The sequence below is a fragment of the Lithobates pipiens genome, unplaced genomic scaffold, assembly GCF_037356315.1.
Source record: "Lithobates pipiens isolate NorthernLeopardFrog02 unplaced genomic scaffold, aLitPip1_a1.2 Scaffold_8, whole genome shotgun sequence".
NCBI classification, from domain to species: domain Eukaryota; kingdom Metazoa; phylum Chordata; class Amphibia; order Anura; family Ranidae; genus Lithobates; species Lithobates pipiens.
The window spans coordinates 440793157-440814629 of NW_027507903.1; the positions used below are offsets into that span (position 1 = coordinate 440793157).

Genomic DNA, 21473 nt, shown 5'->3' on the forward strand with positions numbered 1-21473 from the left:
AGAGTTTCCTTCAGTGGAACTAAAGAGCCAAGCCCAACCCCTGAAAAACAACCCTGCACCATAATCCCCCCCCCTCCACCAAGTGATTTGGACCAGTGCACAAAGCAAGGTTCATGAAGACACGGATGAGCGAGTTTGGGGTAGAGGAACTTGATTGGCCTGCACAGAGTCTTGACCTCAACCCGATAGAACACCTTTTTGATGAATTCGAGCCTCAACTGTGAGCCAGGTCTTCTTGCCCAACATCAGTGCCTGACCTCACAAATGCACTGGAAAAATGGTCAAACATTCCCATAGACACTCTCCTAAACCTTGTGGACAGCCTTCCCAGAAGAGTTGAAGCTGGTGTAGCTGCGAAGGGTGGGTCAACTCAATATTGAACCCTACACACTGAGACTGGAATGCCAATAAACTTCATGTGTGTGTAAAGGCAGGTGCCTCAATACTTTTGGCAATATAGTGTATATTAATTACACAGACATTTTGTGTGTAGGGCATACACTGTATCTGGTGTTCACAGCTGAAAGGTACATGGGGCTTCTATGTAACCCGCTAAAAAAGTTAAGTTTCACTCTTAATCTCTCCCATGAACAAGACAAACCAGGGCTCTAGCCAAGAGAAAGAACTTCAGTTCGTAAGAGGAACAATATTTAATTTCATAATAAATAAGTCATATATTTTCTTTGAAAAGTCATGCCAAAAACCCATCATTGCTGTAACTCGAAATCATGATGATCATTTGTTGAAAAAAACTGGCTTAATTTTAGAAATATTTGCAATGTAAAAAAAACAACTTTTTTTAAACACTAATTTACCATACAATATGTAAAAGTCATACAACTATTTCCTAATTTAAAACCCAGTTCTGGTCTCTCTTCCCCTGAACAATAATCAGGAAGAATCTAATACATATTCCAGGCTTTGAGAAGATTTTTCATCTTGGTCTATTCAACGTGTTTACTGCCTTAGCCCTTGTACACACGGTCGGATATTCCGCCAGAAAATGTCAGATCGGACCGTGTTGTCGGATAATCCGACAGTGTGTGGGCTCCATCGGACTGTTTCCGTCAGAATATCCGACGGACCAAGTTTGAGAGCTTGGCTATAAAATTTTCCGACAACATGATCTGATCGTCCTATCGTTTGTAGAGAATTCCGATCGGACAAAGTGCCACACATGCTCAGATCAAATTCCTAGACCAAAGCTATTAGCTACTAGCCTGAACATAGTCCCGTCGTAACAAAATAACGTCATCACGTTCTGAACGATGGGATTTTCCAACACCTTTGTCCGACCGTGTGTATGCAACACAAGCGTCGGACAAAATCTGGAAAATGTGTGATCAGATCGTGTTGTTGGAAAATCCGATCGTGTGTAGGCTCCATCTGACTTTTTCCGCCGGAATTTCCGACACACAAAGTTTGAGAACAGGATCTAAAATTTTCCAACAACAAAATCTGATCGTTTAAATTCCGATTGTGTGTAGACAATTCAGACAGACATAGTGCCACACATGCTCAGAATAAATGAAGAGACCACAGCTATTGGCTACTGGCCCATTTATAGTCCTGACGTACGTGTTTTGAACGTCACCTCATTATGAACGATCGGATTTTCCGACAACTTTGTCCGACCGTGTGTATGCAAGACAAGTTTGGCACAAAATCCGTCGGAAAAAATCTGATGGATTTTGTTGTCGGAATGTCCGACCGTGTGTACAGGGCATTACTTTTATCAACTATGACTGTAAGTTATAATCATAATATACTGCTTGCTGCACCAAAATAAAGAATAATAAAAAAAAAAGTTTTGGACCTGCGCAAGAAGAGCTGGGATCACATGTCTCATCTGTCATCGGACTACTGCAGCAATTCTTTCTATTTACATTTTTTCATATTTAATAATATAGTAATAATAATAATTGGGAATTCAAATTTTACACTCAACCTTCACAAACATAGGAATTTGAAAGTTCTGGGTAGAGGTCTTTTTTAGTTTAAAAAACCTTTAAAAGGCCACTATATCGAGCCTGAGATCTAGGACATAAGATTTTTTTATAAACTTTCAATAAAAAATAAAAAAAACATAAAAAACAATAAGTTTCAAGAAGTTCTCAGAAACTTTGAAAACAAGTCTGGATGTGAGAAACTAGGAATTTCAGCTCCCCCTTGTGGGAAATACACGAAGTACATACAGATTGTTTTAGCTTCAGTTGGTTTAGGACAGTGATGGCGAACCTTGGCACCCCAGATGTTTTGGAACTACATTTCCCATGATGTTAATGCACTCTGCAGTGTAGTTGAGCATCATGGGAAATGTAGTTCCAAAACATCTGGGGTGCCAAGGTTCACCATCACTGGTTTAGGAGGTAATTCGTTTTTCTGAAGCCTAATGATTTTACATGATGACGGTGATATTCACTGACCTAAAATACATTCTAAAATGTACAGAGCAAGCTAGAGAGCATGGCAAAAGTTTTTTTTTTAAAATCCCATGGGGCTGATGCATTAAAAAAAGAAAAGTAGTCTGGCAACTATGCTAACCCTTTGGTTTCCGTACTGTCTGAGCCACGGACTTGGATCTAGTATGTAAAACAGGAAAGTCAGGGTTACCTCTTTTGGATGAAGTTCTGCTTTTCTTCTGGGACCTAGTAGGTACCTAGTTTTGAGTTTGCCAACACCCTTAAAATGCTGTGGGTCCATTTACAAGGCACATAGCAGCTCATTTAGGCACATTGGGGAGCCGGTAATTGGCTTCTCACAGTAACCATGCTGGCACCAGGGACCTGAAAACTGGTGAAGAACCAGCCCCAGTCTAGATGGATCCTTGGGCAGTTGAATGTCTGTTTATTAAAAGTCAGCAGCTACAGTTTTTGTAGCTGCTGATGTTGAACTTCAGGAAACCTGGCTGAAGCTCCTCTTTTAAGTCCTGATCTGCATATTTGGTCTGGGTTAGTGACTCAAACTACTGAAAATAGAGGGCGAGCATGAAAGCCAAATAACTAACAATGGCAACCACCATGTTTCTCTCAGGAAAAGTTTTCTTAAAAGAGAGGACAACTATAGGAATTAGCCTTTGTACACACGGTCGGACATTCTGACAACCAAATCCGTTGGATTTTGTCCGAAACTGTTGCATACACACGGTCGGACAAAGTTGTCGGAAAATCCGATCGTTCAGAACGTGATGACGTTATTTCGTTACGATGTGACTACGCTCAGGCTAGTAGCCAATAACAAAGTCCGATCGGATCATGTTGTCGGAAAATGTTATAGCCCAGCTGGAAAACTTGGTCCGTCGGATACTGGATGGAGCCCACACACGGTCGGATTATCTGACAACACTGTCCTATCAGACATTGTATCGGACAAGGGCTTACAGTGCCTTGAAAAAGTATTAATTGAATTAATTAAATTTTTAATTTAATTTTCCAGATTTTGTCATGTTACAACCAAAAACATAAATGTGATTTATTGGGATTTTATGTGATAGACCAACACAAAGTGGCACATAATTGTGAAGTTGAAGGAAAATGATAAATGGTTTTCAATTTTGTTTACAAATAAATATCCGAAAAGCGTGGCATGCATGTGTATTCAGCCCCCTTTATTCTACCTAAAATCTAGTGGAACCAATTGCCTTCAGAAGTCACCTAATTAGTAAATAGAGTCCACCTATGTCCAATTTAATCTCAGTATAAACACAGCTGTTCTGTGAAGCCCTCAGAGGCTTGTTTCGAGCAGTACGTAACGTCACGCTAGCAGATCAGCTGGCGTGACATCAAGACTGCACACGGGGAGTTGGATGCATTATTCGATGATCAGCAAAGCGCAGAGGTAATCGACAGAACACCGGTATAATCCAACAGGCTTAGCTGTGCCACAGAGGCAGCCAATGACAGCTCACCACTCCATGTTGTCAGCAGAGGCGAGCAGGTGAGCCTGCGTTCCTACTGGTGGTTGGGTGAAGAGGCTCTATTGGTTGGGTGGGCGGGAATGCAGGCGGCAAGGAAGTGTTGTCCCCGGTTACCAGTATACGCTGTAATCCTTGGTGTCCGGTGTTCTGTTGATTAATGTTGTGATCGTCGGATAATTGCTCAGACGATCTGCACATGTGCAGTGTTGACATCACACCAGCAGATCAGCTGGAGTGATGTTACATACTGCGCATGCACAGATCGTCCGAGGCATTACCCGACGATCTGCACTATTCTAAAGCACACCGGCCTTAGCCTCACCCATCACAGTTTTAGCTATCTTTCATCAGCCACATGCACCCATGGCACTCACAGGCTAATGTCTATGACTGCAGATAAGTGGAGGCAGCACCAAACTACAATATTTAAGTCATCAGCAGATCTGAAGGTAAAAAGGTATAAAAGGTGAAGATGAAAAGGTATAAGGACTGTATACAGAGTCACAAGACCCTATTTAGTGAGGACGATCCATTGGTTTCTTGGTTCTCCCCCTGCTGATCTGTTGTGTTCGCCCCCCGCCAGAGCACTCCAATCAGCGCTCTCTGCCATTGGTAAGCACTGACTACGGTGCAAAACGCGTCAGTTTTCCTGTACCCTGTTATTCTTTTGCTGTGGATTTTTTTATCTTGTTTTGATGTGACCCACGTTGTTTCAATTAAAGATGGGATTTCAAGTCTTTCCAGTGTGTGGCTATCCAGAGTTTTGTCCTGCTTGTTTGCTCAGAGCGCTGATCAGGAGTTGGTTGGCTGCTTGTTTTCCAGCATGCTCGTCCGACAGAAGCCAACCAACTCCCGATCAGCGCTCTCAGCCAATGGCAGAGAGCGCTGATTGGAGTGCTCTGGGGGGGGGGCTGAACACAACAGCTCAGCAGGGGAGATCGCTGCAATAACTTTGCATTGTTAGTACAGCGGATTTAGGCACCAAAAAAACCAAACAAACAATGTTCAGGTGTAAATGGTGATTAATTATTAGCAGCATCTTTTCACTACTATAGCCCATCGGTGTGCTAAAAGGCTAAGGCTCCAAGCACACTGAAGCTCAAAAACGCTTTTTCTGGATGCCAGATTACAGGCAGAAAACGCTGGTTTTAACAGCGTTTTGTACTAGCGTTTATGGGCGTTTTCAAGCATTTATCGCTTTATCTCTGTTTGTCGTTTTTTGGCGGTGAAAAACGGCTCTTTGAACGCGAATTTCTGGCATTCAGAAAAAAGCATATAAACTCCACTGCTCATTAAAGCTAAAAAACTTCCATGTGTGCATGGACACATAGGCTAACATAGAGTGGAGTTTATGGGCTTTTAAAAATGTTTATGAGCTCCAGTGTGCATGGAGCCTTAAGCATCCGATTTCAGATGTCCTGGACATCAAATTTAGAATTCTATATGCATGTAGCATTGCTGATGAGAATAAGAAATAGAGCGTGATTGGTAGGATGCTTCATTGATGAGAGCCTAGAACAAGAGGAATTGGAAATACAGCCCTGTTTACTGAAAGGCTTGTTCCTCGATGACCAGGCTGATTTCTAGGATCTAGTCACAGGGTTAAACCAGGCAGGATGAGAAAGCCCCTAGCTGATTCACATAGCACACAATCCCTGCTACTCTGTTAATATAGGTGTTATACGGAACAATGAGTCAGTGTCAGAGAACAATGCTGATCCCACTAAGAAAATTACAAGATTGCACAATGAGGAAGTGTGGCCAGGCTGACTAACCTAGTCTGCATACGAGAGGCCAACAAAAGGAAACGCAGACCACCGGGGAACATTGTGTACAAGAGATAACATGCTGCAAACTAGGAAACCCAAGAAGAGAAAGTTTAACAGAAATGTGAGCATTTAAAGAACATCCCGTATTCTTTTTTTAGAATATTAATGGTGTATGCAAGCATACGGATGACGCATATCTTCAAAGTAGTTGTGAACCCTAAACTGAACGACATTACAGTGGTTGTAAACCTCATACAAGAAATATTAATATATTGCATATCCCTCTAAACTGTGTACGTGTTTCTATTAAGAGCACTGAGTATCATTTCTGTCCGCTGCTTTGTTCCTCTAATCAGCATGAATCACTTCTGACAAGTTTTCCTGACACCAAGAGAAAAAAAGGTGACAGGAGAGGGAGCGCCACCTGGTTGACAGCCTCAGCTTTGTTCCTGTGTGCCGTGTGTGGAGAGGGGTGTGTCTCTTCCATCCAATCAGCACTCAGACCTCTCCCCAGTCAGCTCTGCAGAGTGTAACTTCAGCTCTCCACCCCCTTTTTTCTGACAGTCAGATAAGTTTTATAAATTCTGGACCTTGAACAAATGTAAAGAAGAGAAGACCGCAGATAAACAGGTACAACTTATGTACAAGGATTGGATTCATCTCTGTGTAGCACCTGAGTCCAGTCACTTCACTGGGTATATGGAAGGGTTTACAACCACTTTAAGTTGGCTATACACAGAACAACGTTCATTGGGACTGCCTGAAATTGGAGCCATGGGTGGCCCTTTTGGCACCATCCCACCTGACATCCTTCAGTCTTAAAACTGAAAGAGCAGGTCAGAAGATCGTCACCCAAACAGTGGCTGCACCCAATTATAACCAACCATTGTTTCGTTATTCTTACAGTCCAGAGTGCCGGCTGTCAGAATAGAATAGCTGGCACGGAAGATAGATTTTTACAGTTTATGGCCAGCTTAAAGTGACTGTAAAGGATCCTTTTTTTATTTTTTAAAAATAACAAACATATCATACTTGCCTCTACTGTGCAGCTCATTTTGCACAGAGTGGCCCAGATCCTCCTCTTCTGAGGTCCCCCGGCGGCTCTTGCAGCTCCTCCCCACATCAGATAACCCCCTAAGAAAAGCACTCTCCCGAGGTGGTACCTTTGCGGGCACGCTCCCGAGTCCAGCATTTGCATCCACAGACACAAATGCCGGACTCGGCCCTGCCCCCTGGGTCCCCCGAGCCAATGGCTGCACTGCTATCAATCTATCTAATCAAGAGCCCAGTCCCTGTGGAGAGAGGGACAGCGTGTCCCCGCCAAGGAGGTGAAGGGGCTCAGGTAAGTAAAACGGGGGGGCTGATGACTGCCAGATGTTTTTTCTTTAATGCATAGGATACATTAAAGCAGAGGTCCACCCTAAAATGGACCTTCCGCTCATCGGATTCCTCCCCCCCTCCGGCGCCACAATTGGCACCTTTCAGGGGGGAGGGGGGTGCAGTTACCTGGATAATCCAGGTAACTGCACCCACTTCCGGGCTAGCTCTCTGCAGAAAGGGGCATACATTACGCCCCTTTCCGCAAGTGCCCGCCCCCTTCCGCAAGTGCCCCGCTGCCTGCTAGGAAACACACAGATCCCAGAGGCAGCGGGGACCGTCCTCATTGCACAGCGCGGCTCGCGCATGCGCAGTAGGGAACCGGGAAATGAAGCCGAAAGGCTCCATTTCCTGATTCCCATACCGAAGATGGCGGCGGCAGCACTCGAGTGTCGATCTAGAGATCGGCTTCGGGTGCCGACATCGCGGACGCGCTGGACAGGTAAGTGTCACTATTTTAAAAGTCAGCAGCTGCAGTATTTGTAGCTGCTGACTTAAAAAAAAAAAAAAAACGCGGAGTCCCGGCGGACTCCCGCTTTAAGGTGAAAAAACACGAGAGTTTACAACCCCTTTAAGTCTACTTAATAGCTTAAATTATAACTAAAGGCATAACTTTTATTTATTTTTTTATTTTATTTTTTTAGTTTTGGATAAAGTGGAGAGGGATTAGAACCCCTAGCAGTTTTATTGCTGTCTGTGCCCCTGTTAGTAAAATTTACCTTCTCAATTTGTCCTGTTTACCATTATCATTAAATGTAAAAGAAAATCCCAAATATTGGCTTATCCCCAGAAAAGTAATGGAGGGGAAATCTTCCAATGGGGACACTAGTTCTGGGGACTTGGGGGTCCCAGAGGAATTCCCTTAATTTTCAAGGATTTCCTCTTACTTCCTGTTTGGCTATGGGACAGGAAGTGAAGAAAAATCTCTGCAATGCGACACAAAAAAAAAAAAAAAAAACCCGACAAGGATTATAACCCTCCCTTGCTTTATCCAAAATGAAAAAAAAAAAAAGTTTTGCCTATAGTTCTAATTTAAAAGTAAAACCTGGGTGGCCCACATGTAATGATAAAAAGGAAAGGGCATTAAAAAATCTAAAAATAAAAAACAATTTGAAAGTTACAACGGACATAGCAAAAGATCTAAAAACAAAATCAAGATCAAAAAATGTAAAACAAACTACAAATCGCAAAAGAGAGTAAAACAGCCCCTTCTCAAAATTTTTTTAAAATATATTAATAGTAAAAAGATCAGGTATGAGCTTATAGGCCCCTAGCCAATCAGTACCCATCAGTGCCAGTCAATGCAAAAAAACAAACAAAAACCCAGTGGTTATTGAATACCACCAAAAGAAAGCTCTATCAGTCTAAAAATGATAAAAATTCTGTTTGTGCACAGCACTGCATGACCGCTCAATTGTCATTGGAAATGCGACAGCGCTGAAAGCTGAAAATTGGCCTGGGCAGGAAGGGGGTGAAAGTGCCCATTACTGAAGCAGTTAAGTTGCAATACACTATTTTATTTCTGGGTTTAGAAACACTTTAAAGTAAACTATACATTTTTAAAGTAGATTTGTTGAATTTTTACTTTATTTCTTGACATTTGTGCAATTTTTTGGTGACATAAATACAGTGCCTTGAAAAAGTATTCATACCCCTTGAAATTTTCCACATTTGGTCATGTTACAACCAAAAACTTACATTTTTTTTTGGGGGGGGGGGGGGGGGGGGGTTATGTGATAGACCAAAACAAGGTGGCACATAATTGTGAAGTGAAAGGAAAATGATAAATGGTTTTAACTTTTTTTTACAAATAAATATTTGAAAAGTGTGCCGTGCATTTGTAATCAGCCCCTTTACTCTGATAGCCCTAAGTAAAATCTAGTGGAACAAATTGCCTTCAGAAGTCACCTAATTGGTCAATGTGTGTATATTTTAATCTCAGTATAAATACAGCTGTTCTTTCAAGCCCTCAGAGGTTTGTTAGAGAACCTTAGTGAACAAACAGCATCATGGCCAAGGCCAAGAAACACACCAGACAGGTCAGGGATAAAGTTGTGAAATTTAAGGCAGGGTTAAGTTATAACAAAATATCCCAAACTTTGAACATCTTACTGTGCACTGTTCAATCTACCATCTGAAAATGGAAAGAGTATGGCACAACTGCTAACCTACCAAGACATGGCCATCCACCTAAACTGACAGGCCGGGAAAGGAGAGTAATAATCAGAGAAGCAGCCAAGAGGCCCAGGGTAACTCTGGAGGAGCTGCAGAGATCCACAGCTCAGGAGGGAGAATCTGTCCACAGGACAACTATTAGTCGTGCATTTCACAAATCTGGTCTTTATGGAAAAGTGGCAAGAAGAAAGCCATTGTTGAAAGAAAGTCATAAGAAATCCTGTTTGCAGTTTGCGAAAAGCCATCTGGGGGACACAGTAAACATGTGGAAGAAGGTGATCTGGTCAGATGAGACCAAAATGTAACTTTTTGGCCTAAAAGCAAAATGCTATGTGTGGCGAAAAACTAACACTGCACATCATCCTGAACACACCATCCCCACCAGGAAACATGGTGGTGGCAGCATCATGTTGTGAAGATGCAAGGAAGCCGATCAGAGTTGATGGGAAGATGGATGGAGCTAAATCTAGGGCAATCTTAGAAGAAAACCTCTTAAGAGTCTGTAAAAGACTTGAAACCGGGGTGGATATTCACCTTCTAGCAGGACAACGACCCTAAACATACAGTCAGAGCTACAATGGAATGGTTTAGATCAAAGCATATTTATGTGCTGGAATGGCCCAGTCAAAGTCCAGACCTAAATCCAATTGAGAATCTGTGGCAAGACTTGAAAATTGCTGTTCACATACGCTCTCCATCCAATCTGAAAGAGCTTGAGATATTTTTGCATAGAAGTGTTGGTCTATCACATAAAATCCCAATAAAATATATTTACATTTTGGTTGTAACATGAGAAAATGTGGAAAGTTTAAAAAGGGTATGAAAACTTTTTCAAGGCACTCTAATATAACAGAAACAATTGCATAACCAGTATTCGTGCAAGACAAACATTGCAATGCTGTATTTCAGGAAAGGGATGATCTGGAATTTCTGCTTTGTGAAAACAACCGGGGCTGGGAATTCTGAAGCTCTTGCTCTAAGGAGTAATAATATTGTGCAACATTTAAGTGATTGTAAGGGTTCTTTTTTTTTTTTTTTTTATAATATATCATACTTACCTCCACTGTGCAGCTTTGCACAGAGTGGCCCCGAACCTCATCTTCTGGGGTCCCTCGGCGGCTCTCAATGCTCCTCCTCACATCAGATAACCCCCTAGGAGAAGCGCTCTCCCGAGGGGTTTACCTTGCGGGCGCACTCCCGAGTCCAGCCTTTGGCGTCCATAGCTGCCGAATGTATGACTCGGCCCCACCCCCCACGTCATTGAATTTAATTGACAGCAGTGGGAGCCAATGGCTGTGCTGCTATCAATCTATCCAATGAAGAGCCGAGAACCCCGGACAGAGAGACAGCACATCCCCGCTGGGTCAAGTTCAGGGCTCAAGTAAGTAAACGACGGGCTGGGGGGGGGTTTCACCTTAATGCATAGGATGTATTAAGGTGAAAAAACACAAAAGGTTTACATGATCCTATGTGGGTCTGCCCATCCCTCTCCCTTTATTTCTTGCAAAATAATTAGCTCCACACAAAAGAAGTTGCAGGAAGTATTGCTGCCAACATAAACCAATTAAATGTTTCCTTTTACATTTTCAATACACTAAGGGAGATAAAATAGGGAAATTTCACTCACTAGAATTTATCTCTCGGAAACAAAAGATTCTCCTATATATATATATATAATGCGGTATAAAAGGAATTAAAGGACGTTAATCTCAGTTCTAATGTGGAATCGGCGGCGTGGATGGCGAAATATTCAGTGTTGGTTATCGTATTCAAGCAGCCATCGCTCCCTCCCACTGTCTAATCACCTGAACAGTAACTGCGTCTAATAGGATTTTTCTGCCCTGCTCAATTGATTTGTAGGGTCAGTTCACACCACAGATTCTGCATTCCAGATGCGCTTCTTGCATGTGCATTTTTGTTGCGTTCTGGTGCCTTTCCCCCCCCTTTTTTTTCTGCCTCTCAATTGAGGACATGTGCGTTCTGGTGCAGTTTTACTGCATTTTGTCATGTTCCAGATGAGTTCTTTTGTTGACTGCACTGGAGTACACTGCACTACCCTGTTTCCCCGAAAATAAGACCTAGCATGATTGTCGGTGATGGCTGAAATATAAGCCCTACCCCCCCAAATAAGCCCTACCCTGTTTCCCTGATAACAAGCCCTACCCTGAAAAGAATACCTACAAGGACTTTAACTAGGGATTATTTGGGGGGGGTAGGGTTTATATTGCAGCCATCACAGACAATAACGCTAGGACTTATTTTTGGGAAAACAGAGTAGTATGAACTAGAGCCATTGGAATACACGTTAAACACTGTTCATGCCTTTTTAATGCAGAATAAAAACACACTGGACTTTATCTGGTGTGAACCAGCCCTCAAAAGGGGTTGTAAAGGTTTTTTATCTTAAGAAATAAATTGGTGGGTTTTGCAATTTTTTACGTCATACGGTATTTTCGCAGCATTTTTTCAAACACATTTTTTGGGGAAAAAAAATACACTTTTTAAAATTTGAAAAGCCAAAAAAAACACAATGCATAAACCATTTATTTGTAAAGTATAAAAGATGATGTCACGTCGTGTAAATAGATACCAAACATGTCACGCTTTAAAATTGCGCACAACAGCAAAAAAAACAACGTAAATTTTACTATCCATAGGCTATACTTTAAAAGCCTTTACAGGTTACCACTTTAGATGTACAGAGGAGATCTAGTGCTAGAATTACTACCCATGATCTGACGCTCGTGTGTGGGATGATCATAGTTTGCGTGTGTGAGGGAGTGATGCATGCGTGCTCTAACACAGTGGGGACGGGGGCACTTAAAAAAAAAATATATATTTTAAATTATTAATTTACTTTATTTTTACACTGTTGTTTTAAGTATTTTTATTTATTTTTTGATCACTGTTATTGTTGTCACAAGGAATGTAAACATCCTTGTGACAGCAATGAGCATGTGACAGGTACTCTTTATGAAGGGATCCGGGGTCTATAAGACCCCAAATCCCTCCTTTGCACTTGAAAGCATTCAAAACGCCAAGATCTGCGTTTTTGGAATACTTTCGATTTTTTAAAAATGGCACCATGACGGCACCTGCAGCTGCAGGCATCACCCTAATACAAATACTTGGCGGCAAGTGGTTAAAGACTAACTCCACTTTTGTTGAGGAAAAAAAAAAATATTCCCCGCTGGGTGATATACTGTATTACTGTATGTACAATACAAAGATTTTAACAATGTTTTTTGCAGATTCCTTTCTTTTAGTATTCTGAATAAATAGCTGTTTATCTATGTCCATGTACAAACTGAATGTGAATAGGGGTGATATTATAATCATCAGTCAGCTGCGGCACTTGCAGGGTTCTAATGAGGAAAATGTCAGGGTCTGCATCCCTTTAGACCTAGTTCACACCTATGCAATTTTTATTTTAAAGCACATATTCAGTTTTGCAGAAATGCACTACAGTCCACTTAACATGGTTTCCTATGGCTGTAATTCACATCTGTGCATTTTATGAAAAGGGCCAGGGACTTTTTTCTGGTTTTTGGTCCCATAGACTTCAATTAGTCAAAAGCATGTATTGAAAAATGCAAAATGCACCTGCGATATGCAAACTACAACCTGCATAAGTGTGAATCGGGCCTTAGACCTGATTTCCCTTTAGGAGTATCTCACCAATGAGATTTTTGTTGCCAGGTTTGCTCAAAATCTGACTTGTTTCTGCAGACTTCTGGGAAAATCAGCAAGCCAACTACACAAGCAGGAAATTACATATCTGGAGGATGTTCCATACACCATATGAGTACAGAACACCTCCAGGTAGCCATATTGCATTGCATTTTACAGAAGATTACAGGTCTGCAGATTGAAAAAGGAAAGTTAATTTTAATCATATTCAATTGCAATATGACTTGTGTCGCAATTGTATACGCTATATCATTTTTTTTTTCATTTGCTAATTTTATTTCCCACGAAAGTGAAGTAACCTTTTAAAAAAGTCTTCATTTTATCCAAAATGAAAAAAAAATCCCCATTACGCCATCAAGAATTAGAGGTAAGTCATATGTCAAGAGGTTGTTAATCTGCCTGAGGATTTAAGCCTTCTCCACCCAATAATGAAAACAGTTTAGACTGGATTCTGACTTTAATGCTGTCCCCAGGACAATGTGGTCCTCTGGAAGGTTATCTTATAATACATCTATCCACTCACCGATAATCTGACTTCAAGAGGCTTTTTTCTTTCTTTATGGTCCAGGATTTCAAATTCAGAAGATGATCCCTATAGAAGAGAGACACTGATTTAGAACAGGAAATTACAGCTCAGACTATGCTGTTTTTTAATTATTATTATCATGATATTTTCTAATTTAAAATCCTTTTTTGTGAGTTTGTTTTACTGATACTCCGTTGGATGAAGTTGCTCTGAATCACCTGCTTGGCCACTCACATGCAGGAAAAATGGAAACACTGCAATAGGACTCAAATACAGCAAAGCAAATGTATACAATGCGTTATCATATATCCTGTGAATCTTAAAGTGATACTAAACACACACTGTTTAATTTACATTGTCCCTTCTATTTCTGTATGGGGATGATGGCACTAATTATTTTAATAAAAAAAAAAAACATCCAAGTACCTCGTTCCTTAATCCATATACAGCCATCACATGACCCAGCTCTGTCCCAGCCTGTCTGCAGGGAAACAAAAGCAGTAGGAGCTTCTAGTCCTCTGCTGCTGGTCAATCAATATAAATAAATAAAATCAATGAAATATTGTAAATTGGCATATAAATATATACTGTATTTGAAATTAAATCTTTATTATTTTGTGGAAATAACATGGTGTGGGTGGATTTCTACCAGGCACATCCCTCCAGCCTGTGTCTTAGAATAGTGGACATGGGGGAGGGGGGAGGGAGTGGGCTGTCATTTACCATGTGTATACACCCACATGTGTGACTATAGTCACATGGGCTGCTCAGATGTGATAAGAAGGAAATGCTCAGCATAGACACTCATTGAAAACTGAGCATGTGCAGAGTTGCTGCCCCACCTGCAAAATCCCTAACTGAATTGGGGGCATGGACAGAAGGTGGAGATAGAGAGTAGCAGGATCAACCAGGTTTTTTGCAGAATACAGAAAATGAATCTCATAGTGACTGAGCGAGTATTAACAGCATGTAATACATCATTTATTGAGAGGTTTTTTTATCAAAGCGAGGCCCACTGACTGTGTTCCAGACCTCGCTTTAGTTCCCACCCGAAAAACATAATTGACCTGGCCAACAGGATGCTAACTCAGCTGCACACGACTCCACAGGAGGATTCAGAAGTTGCCAGTTTGTACAGGAGACTGACGCTCCACTGGACTACATTATGCCGTTTTAAAGATACCTTTATGTGAGTGGTTTAATGCATTATGTCTATTAAAACTATACAGCTTTACTTAAGTGGCACTTCTTCTCTTTGTTCCCTTCTCTATTATAGTTCAACAAATGGGCCCTGGATCCTGCAGTCTTTTACATAAGGGAGTGAAGAATACATCACACGGCGTCTCCAACAATTGGCTCTGCTCATGCTCGCTCATACCCAAAAGTGCTGTGTATTTTGTGGCAGCTCCAACAGAGCAACTAGTGAGTGGAGCAGTGCAGGAAAGAGGACTATAAATGGGTCAGAGAGTATACTTTAAATAGATCTTAACATTTAAAGAGTTACTCCACTTTTGTTGAGAAAAACAAAACCAAACACTACATTCTCCTCTGGGTGATCTACAGTGCATTCGGAAAGTATTCACAGCGCTTCCCTTTTTCTGCATTGTATTATATTGCAGTCTTATTCCAAAATGGATTAAATTAATTTTCCTTAAAATTCTACAAACAATATCCCATAATGACAACGTGAAAGAAGTTTGTTTAAAATCTATTAAAAATAAAAAATAAATGAAAAAATTCCATGTACATAAGTATTCACAGCCTTTGCTCAACACTTTGTTGAAGCTCCTTTGGCACCAATTACAGCCGCAAGTCTTTTTGAGTATGATGCTACAAGCTTGGCACACCTATTTTTGGCCAGTTTCTCCCATTCTTCTTTGCAGGACCTTTCAAGCTCCATCAGGTTGGATGGGGTGTGTCGGTGCAAGTCTGGGCTCTGGCTGGGCCACTCAAGGACATTCACAGAGTTGTCCCGTAGCGACTCCTTTGTTATCTTGGCTGTGTCCTTAGGATCGTTGTCCTGTTGGAAGATGAACCTTCAACCCAATCTGAGGTCCAGAGCGCTCTGGAGCAGATTTTCATCAAGGATGTCTCTGTACATTGCTGCATTCATATTTCGCTTGATCCTGACTAGTCTCCCAGTTCCTGCTGCTGAAAAAGATCCCCACAGCGTGATGCGGCCACCACCATGCTTCACTGTAGGGATGGTATTGTCAGGTGATGTGCGGTGCCTGGTTTCCTCCAGACGTGACACTTGCAATGCAGGTCAAAGGGTTCAATCTTTATTTCATAAGACCAGAGAATTTTGTTTCTCATGGTCTGAAAGTCCTTCAGGTGCCTTTTCACAAACTCCAAACCGGCTGTCATGTGCCTTTTACTGAGGAGTGGCTTCCGTCTGGCCACTCTACCATACAGGCCTGATTGGTGGAGTGCTGCAGAGATGGTTGTTCTTCTGGGAGTTCTCCTTGACCTGACCATCGGGTTCTTGATCACCTCCTTGACTAAGGCCCTTCTCCCCCGATTGCTTAGTTTGGCCGGGAGGCCCGCTCTAGGAATAGTCCTGGTGGTTCTAAAACTTCTTCCATTTACAGATGATGGAAGCCACTGTGCTCACTGGGACCTTCAATGGTGAAGAAAGTTTTCTGTACCCTTCCTCAGATCTAAGCCTCAATACAACCCTGTCTCTGTAGTCTACAGATAATTCATTGGACTTCATGGCTTGGTTTGTGCTCTGACATGCACTGTCAACTGTGGAGCCTTATATAGAGAGGTGTGTGCCTTTCTAAATCATGTCCAATCAACTGAATTTACCACAGGTGGACTCCAATCAAGTTGCAGAAACATCTCAAGGATGATCATTGGAAATAGGAAGCACCCAAGCTCAATTTTGAGTGTCATGGAAAAGGCTGTGAATACTTAATACATGTGAATTTTTATTTTTAATAAATTTGCAAAGACTTCAAACAAACTTCTTTCATGTTGTCATTATGGGGCATTGTTTGTAGACTTTTGAGGAAATAATTAATGTAATCCATTTTAGAATAAGGCTGTAACAAAACAAAAACGTGGAAAAAGTAAAGCACTGTGAATACTTTCCGCATGCAGTGTATGTACATTGTAAAGATTTTAACAAACTTTGTTGCAGATTCTGACCTTTTGTTATTCTGAAGAAATAGCTGCTTGTTTGTCTGTGTCCATGTGCTTAGTGACTGTATGGGAGTGGTTTTATAATTATTAATCAGCTTCTGCACCTGCAGGGCTCTAATGAAAAAAGTTGCGTTTGCATCCCTTTAGACTTGATTTCCAATTGGGAGTATCTCACCAAAAACGAAATTTTTGTTGCAGGGGATACCAATAATCTGACTTGTATCTTAGTGTAGACTTCTGGGAAAATCAGTGAGCCAATCACGCAATCAGGAAATGACATTTTCAGAGGGTTTTCTGTATACAATCAGTGTACAGAACACCTCCAGGTAGCCATATTGCATTTTACAGAAAATGACAGCACTGCAGATTGAAAAGGAATGGTAATTTTGAATAACATTCAATAGGACTTGAGTCTAGGTCTAGGACTAGCAATTGTAGACGTTCTATTATTTTTTGTTCATTTGCTATTTTTCTCACGAAAGTGGAGTTACCCTTTAAAGGCATTTGGAACATTCTGGGCTACTCACACTTGTTGGAGATTTCTGGTTAGTTTTAATAGTAGTATTTGATTCCGCACTCATTTTCTCCATCTGCACATGCAGAAAGTCATCCACATGCTCTTTTTCTGAAACAGATTACAAAGAATTAATGGATCCGTCCATTCACAGCTGATATTTCATTTTCATATTATATTTCAGATTTGAGGAATATGGACAAACATACTTTGCAATTTTCATTGTACAGTTATACCAGCATTGTATTCAAAGATAAGGTTTGGTTCTCATGGCACCCTGGATGTTCAAACTACTCAAGATTGGCAGAAACATTAAGAAATGCATCTTCCGATGCGATTTGCTAGTTATTTGGTGCAGTATTTATGTATTTTATATAGAACTTTATATTTCTGGGTAAGTGTGGGATTGGCAGTTTGCGCCTCCATTCTTCTATCACACTGAGCTCCAGCAATGAGATCTCATGAGCAGACTTTCCAGCTGTGCCTCTTCCCACTTTGGAGTCTCATTCACTCTGCTGCACAAGTCTTGCTCAAGGTGGCTGTGTCGCTGGTATTATTTATCTAAAAAAAAAAAAAAAAAAAAAAAATCCAAAAAGCCCTGCTTGTAATACCCACCGAAAGTAGAACTTATACAGTGATCTCAAAAGCTGATTTTCTGGGAGACAACGGACACTATCCGAAACACAGAATGTTAACGGCTTGTGGCTCAGTGTATGTATATAAAATGTCCTGCGCAGCAAAGGGTTATACAAGGATCATGGCTGCAGCTGCCTTCCCTGCCGGCAGAACACAATGATCACTGCCATAACCACTGGCAGTGATCGCATAAAAAAATCTGACAGGCTGGATGTACTGAAGTCGATCCCTACTGAACTGGTCGAGATGCAATCCATCTATGGACTGCTTTACAGTTTAAAAGCTGTCTTTCTCTGACTGTTACACCCAGGGAAGCAGCTGATCAAACACTATCTATGTTTGATTAGCTGCCTTGGAGGGGAGACACTAGGGGGTTTATTATGTCACTATAAAGAATACCTGTCACTGCCCAAAACTATCATAAGAGGGCTTGTTCACTCCTTTGTAATAGCAATAAAGTTATAGATAGATAGATAGATAGATAGATAGATAGATATATGTCTCTCTCGCTCTATCTATCTATCTATCTATATATAGATATAGATATAGATATAGAGAGAGAGAGACGACAGATGAATATATATATATATCATCTGTCGTCTCTCTCTCTCTCTCTATATATATATATCTATATCTAAACAACAGATATATTTCAAAAAACCGCCCTATATTATACCACTCAGCGCAAATAAAGGGCTACACCACAGATTCACAAAAATATATATTGTTGTATATCCCTATGTGTATTTCTGCATATGAGATATCAACAGAACCCACCAAACTGGGAACAAGAGTGTCAGGTCTATTATGACCAGCCAGTCCGAACAATACTAGCAGCCGTTAAAAAGTATGATAATTAAATAAATCAGTAATACAAATAAATATATATATATATATATATATATATAAAGATATCCGTATTAAAACAGCGCTCTATATAGAATTCATAGTCATTTCACAAATAATCGTGCATGAACTATACAGCAAACAAAGTCCTTAATGTGCAGAAAACGTGAGAATAGTAGTATTTTAGTCAACGTTATATAAAATAAAGATTATTTAAAAAAGCACCACTGACTGTTTCCTTCCCCTACCGCACGCTCACACGCACATGGGTCCAGCGTGAATATGTAAATGGTAATCATACCATACATGTGAGGTATTGCTTTGAATGTCAGAGTAAGAACAATAATTTTAGTGCCATAGCTCATGTTTAACTTTTTGAAACGTTGCCTACGGACAATTGTAAAATAAAAATATCACAAAGTTTGTAGACGCTATAACTTTTGCGCAAACCAATCAAATAAACGACTCTTTTTTTTTTTAACCAAAAATATGTAGCAGAATACATATTGGCCTAAACTGATGAAGAAATTAGATTTTTAATTATTTTTTTTTATTTGATGTTTTATAGCAGAAAGTAAAACATGTTTTTTTTTTTCAAAATTGTCTTTTTTTTTGTTTGTTGTGCAAAAAAAACAAAAAAAAAAAATGCAGAGATGATGAAAGACCACCAAAAGAAAATTCTGTGGGGGAAAAAAAAAGAACACATTTTTATTTGGGTACAGTGTTGCGTGATCACGCAGTTAAAAATAACGCACTGCGGTATTGCAAAAAAATGACCTGGTTATGAAGGGGGGTAAATCTTCTGGAGCTGAAGTGGTTAAAAGGTGCGATAGGCCTACTTTAAATCCCATAAACTGCATACATGGTAGAATGACATAACAGAAGGCCCTTAAATGAACTCAGGGACAAAATTCATGGCTTTGACCTACAAGGCTTTACAGCTCTGGAGCAGAGACTTACCTGTATCCATTGGTCCAAGGTGAGACGATCGAGCGGCTGAGCACGAAGAAGGTTGTGAATCCTGGTTGTCTTTGGTCAGAGCTTCTGCTTTCTGTCGGAGAGTGAAAGCCACATTCTGAGACTCCTCCAACAATTCACCTGAGATAGAGAGTGGGAAGCCTCAGTGTGATGCAGCATATTAGTAACAGGAGAAGAACAGAAACAGAAACACGACAGAGAAAAGAAACTACGTGGGTCATATGTGGGACAGATAGAGGGATTAGGAAACATCCAAGTCATGCTTTATTACTCTTTGCTGTGATAAAAAATAAGGTTATAAAATCTCTCTCGATTTCTATATCACATTATTTATTAACAAAATAGAGTTTGTGTAGAAATTGCTAATTTACCATGCCCATTTACAAACCACTTTTGGCACACAGGACATGTAAGTAAACTGAATCCAGAAGGGCAAAAAAAAAAAAAAAAAATTGTAATTTCACTCAAAAGTTCAATTTAACTTTGGACAGAATGGGGTAAATTTACTAAAGGATTAGTACATGTGAATTGTCATTGTGCTTAGCGAATGAGGGGAAGTTTTGCTGACTTCCACTATCCAAAATACGCTTTTTAAAATTTTCCTTGCACATGATTGGGTATTCTTTGCAAAATTAAAGTTTTACTAAACCCAGGATCCTGCATTCACCTTACCTGGTCTCCCACAGTACACAGAACATTTGAATGCAAGATTGCCTTATGAGGCTGCAGGACCCCTGACTTTATGTCTGGACAGTGCTGATTGGTCCTGTACTGATCACATGCACTGTCCTAAGAAAAAAAAAAAAAGCTCTAGCAGTACACACCAAACTGAGCATGTGCAGCCTGGCTCCAGTAACTCTGTCTTATGTGGACATGTTTTGGAGTCAGTGGAAGAAGGGGAGGATCTGTGCATACAGGATCAAACATCCTTTTTACATACTGCGGAGGATTAACCCTTTCGGTTTCACAGTGAGTATAACAAACATGCTTTACTGCATTATATAGACTGAATTTACTGTTTAGTGTCACTAATACACTTTGCAAAGTAAACAAGTTGCCTACCTTTACTAAATGAATCCCAATATCTTGCATTCTCCATAACCAATAACCAGTTGAGTTGCTCTATCATAGATGCCAACAGTCCCAGATTTGGCAGGACATTCCTTCATCTCAGACCTCTGTCCAGAGAGATGATGGTGTGTCTTAACTGATGATGCTATGTCCTAGGCCAGTGATGGCGAATCTTGACACCCCTGCTGTTTTGGAACTACATTTCCCATGATGCTCAACTACACTGCATGAGAATTATGGGAAATGTAGGTCGAAAACATCTGGGGTGCCAAGATTCGCCATCCCTGTCCTAGGCTGAGCCTTAGATTGAGAGTATCACCCTTATTTGTGTTAGTGAGCATGTACGCTCACTCAAAATAGGGTGAAAACTGAGGAAAATACAGAGTCCAGACCTGCCATTAAAAAAGGCATGGTTTGGGCATGGCCACTGGAAAGTGTGCATGTCACATGTAGACAGGGGTGATAGTGTCCCAGGGACTTGGACTCACATGCAGGCAAGTATGCTTTATATTAGGGGTCTTTCTAAACAAAGGGCCAGTTTACTGTCCTTTAGAGTTTAAGGGCCCGGAGTCCGGTCATTGGAAGTAGAAACTGCCCTGGCGTCAGTAGGACTAAACAGTGCATTTGGCATTAGGGGGAGGAATAGTGCCCCATCGTTGGTGTCAATTGGAGAAACAGTGCCCTGTTATTGATGTCAGTAACAGGAATTATGCCTCGTTGTTGGTGTCAGTGGGAAGGAAAGTGCCCCAAGGGCCAAAGGAAAGCAAAGGCCCCCAGCTACAGTTTGGAGACCATAACTTTATTTTATCAGAAGTGCCTCTAGTTAAT

At 40.8% G+C, this 21473-nt stretch overlaps 1 protein-coding gene across 2 annotated transcripts in view; it reads right to left on the reverse strand.

The window, feature by feature from the left end:
* The window catches only part of TNIP1 (TNFAIP3 interacting protein 1), a 119487-nt gene that overhangs the window by 43827 nt on the left and 54187 nt on the right, over positions 1-21473 (reverse strand). For both annotated transcript variants that reach the window (XM_077468322.1, XM_077468321.1), the window contains exons 3-5: positions 19557-19694; positions 17128-17225; positions 13451-13519 (exon numbers count right to left, since the gene is read on the reverse strand). In XM_077468322.1, the coding sequence (XP_077324448.1) occupies positions 13451-13519; positions 17128-17225; positions 19557-19694 (305 nt within the window). The remainder of the gene's footprint in view (positions 1-13450; positions 13520-17127; positions 17226-19556; positions 19695-21473) is intronic.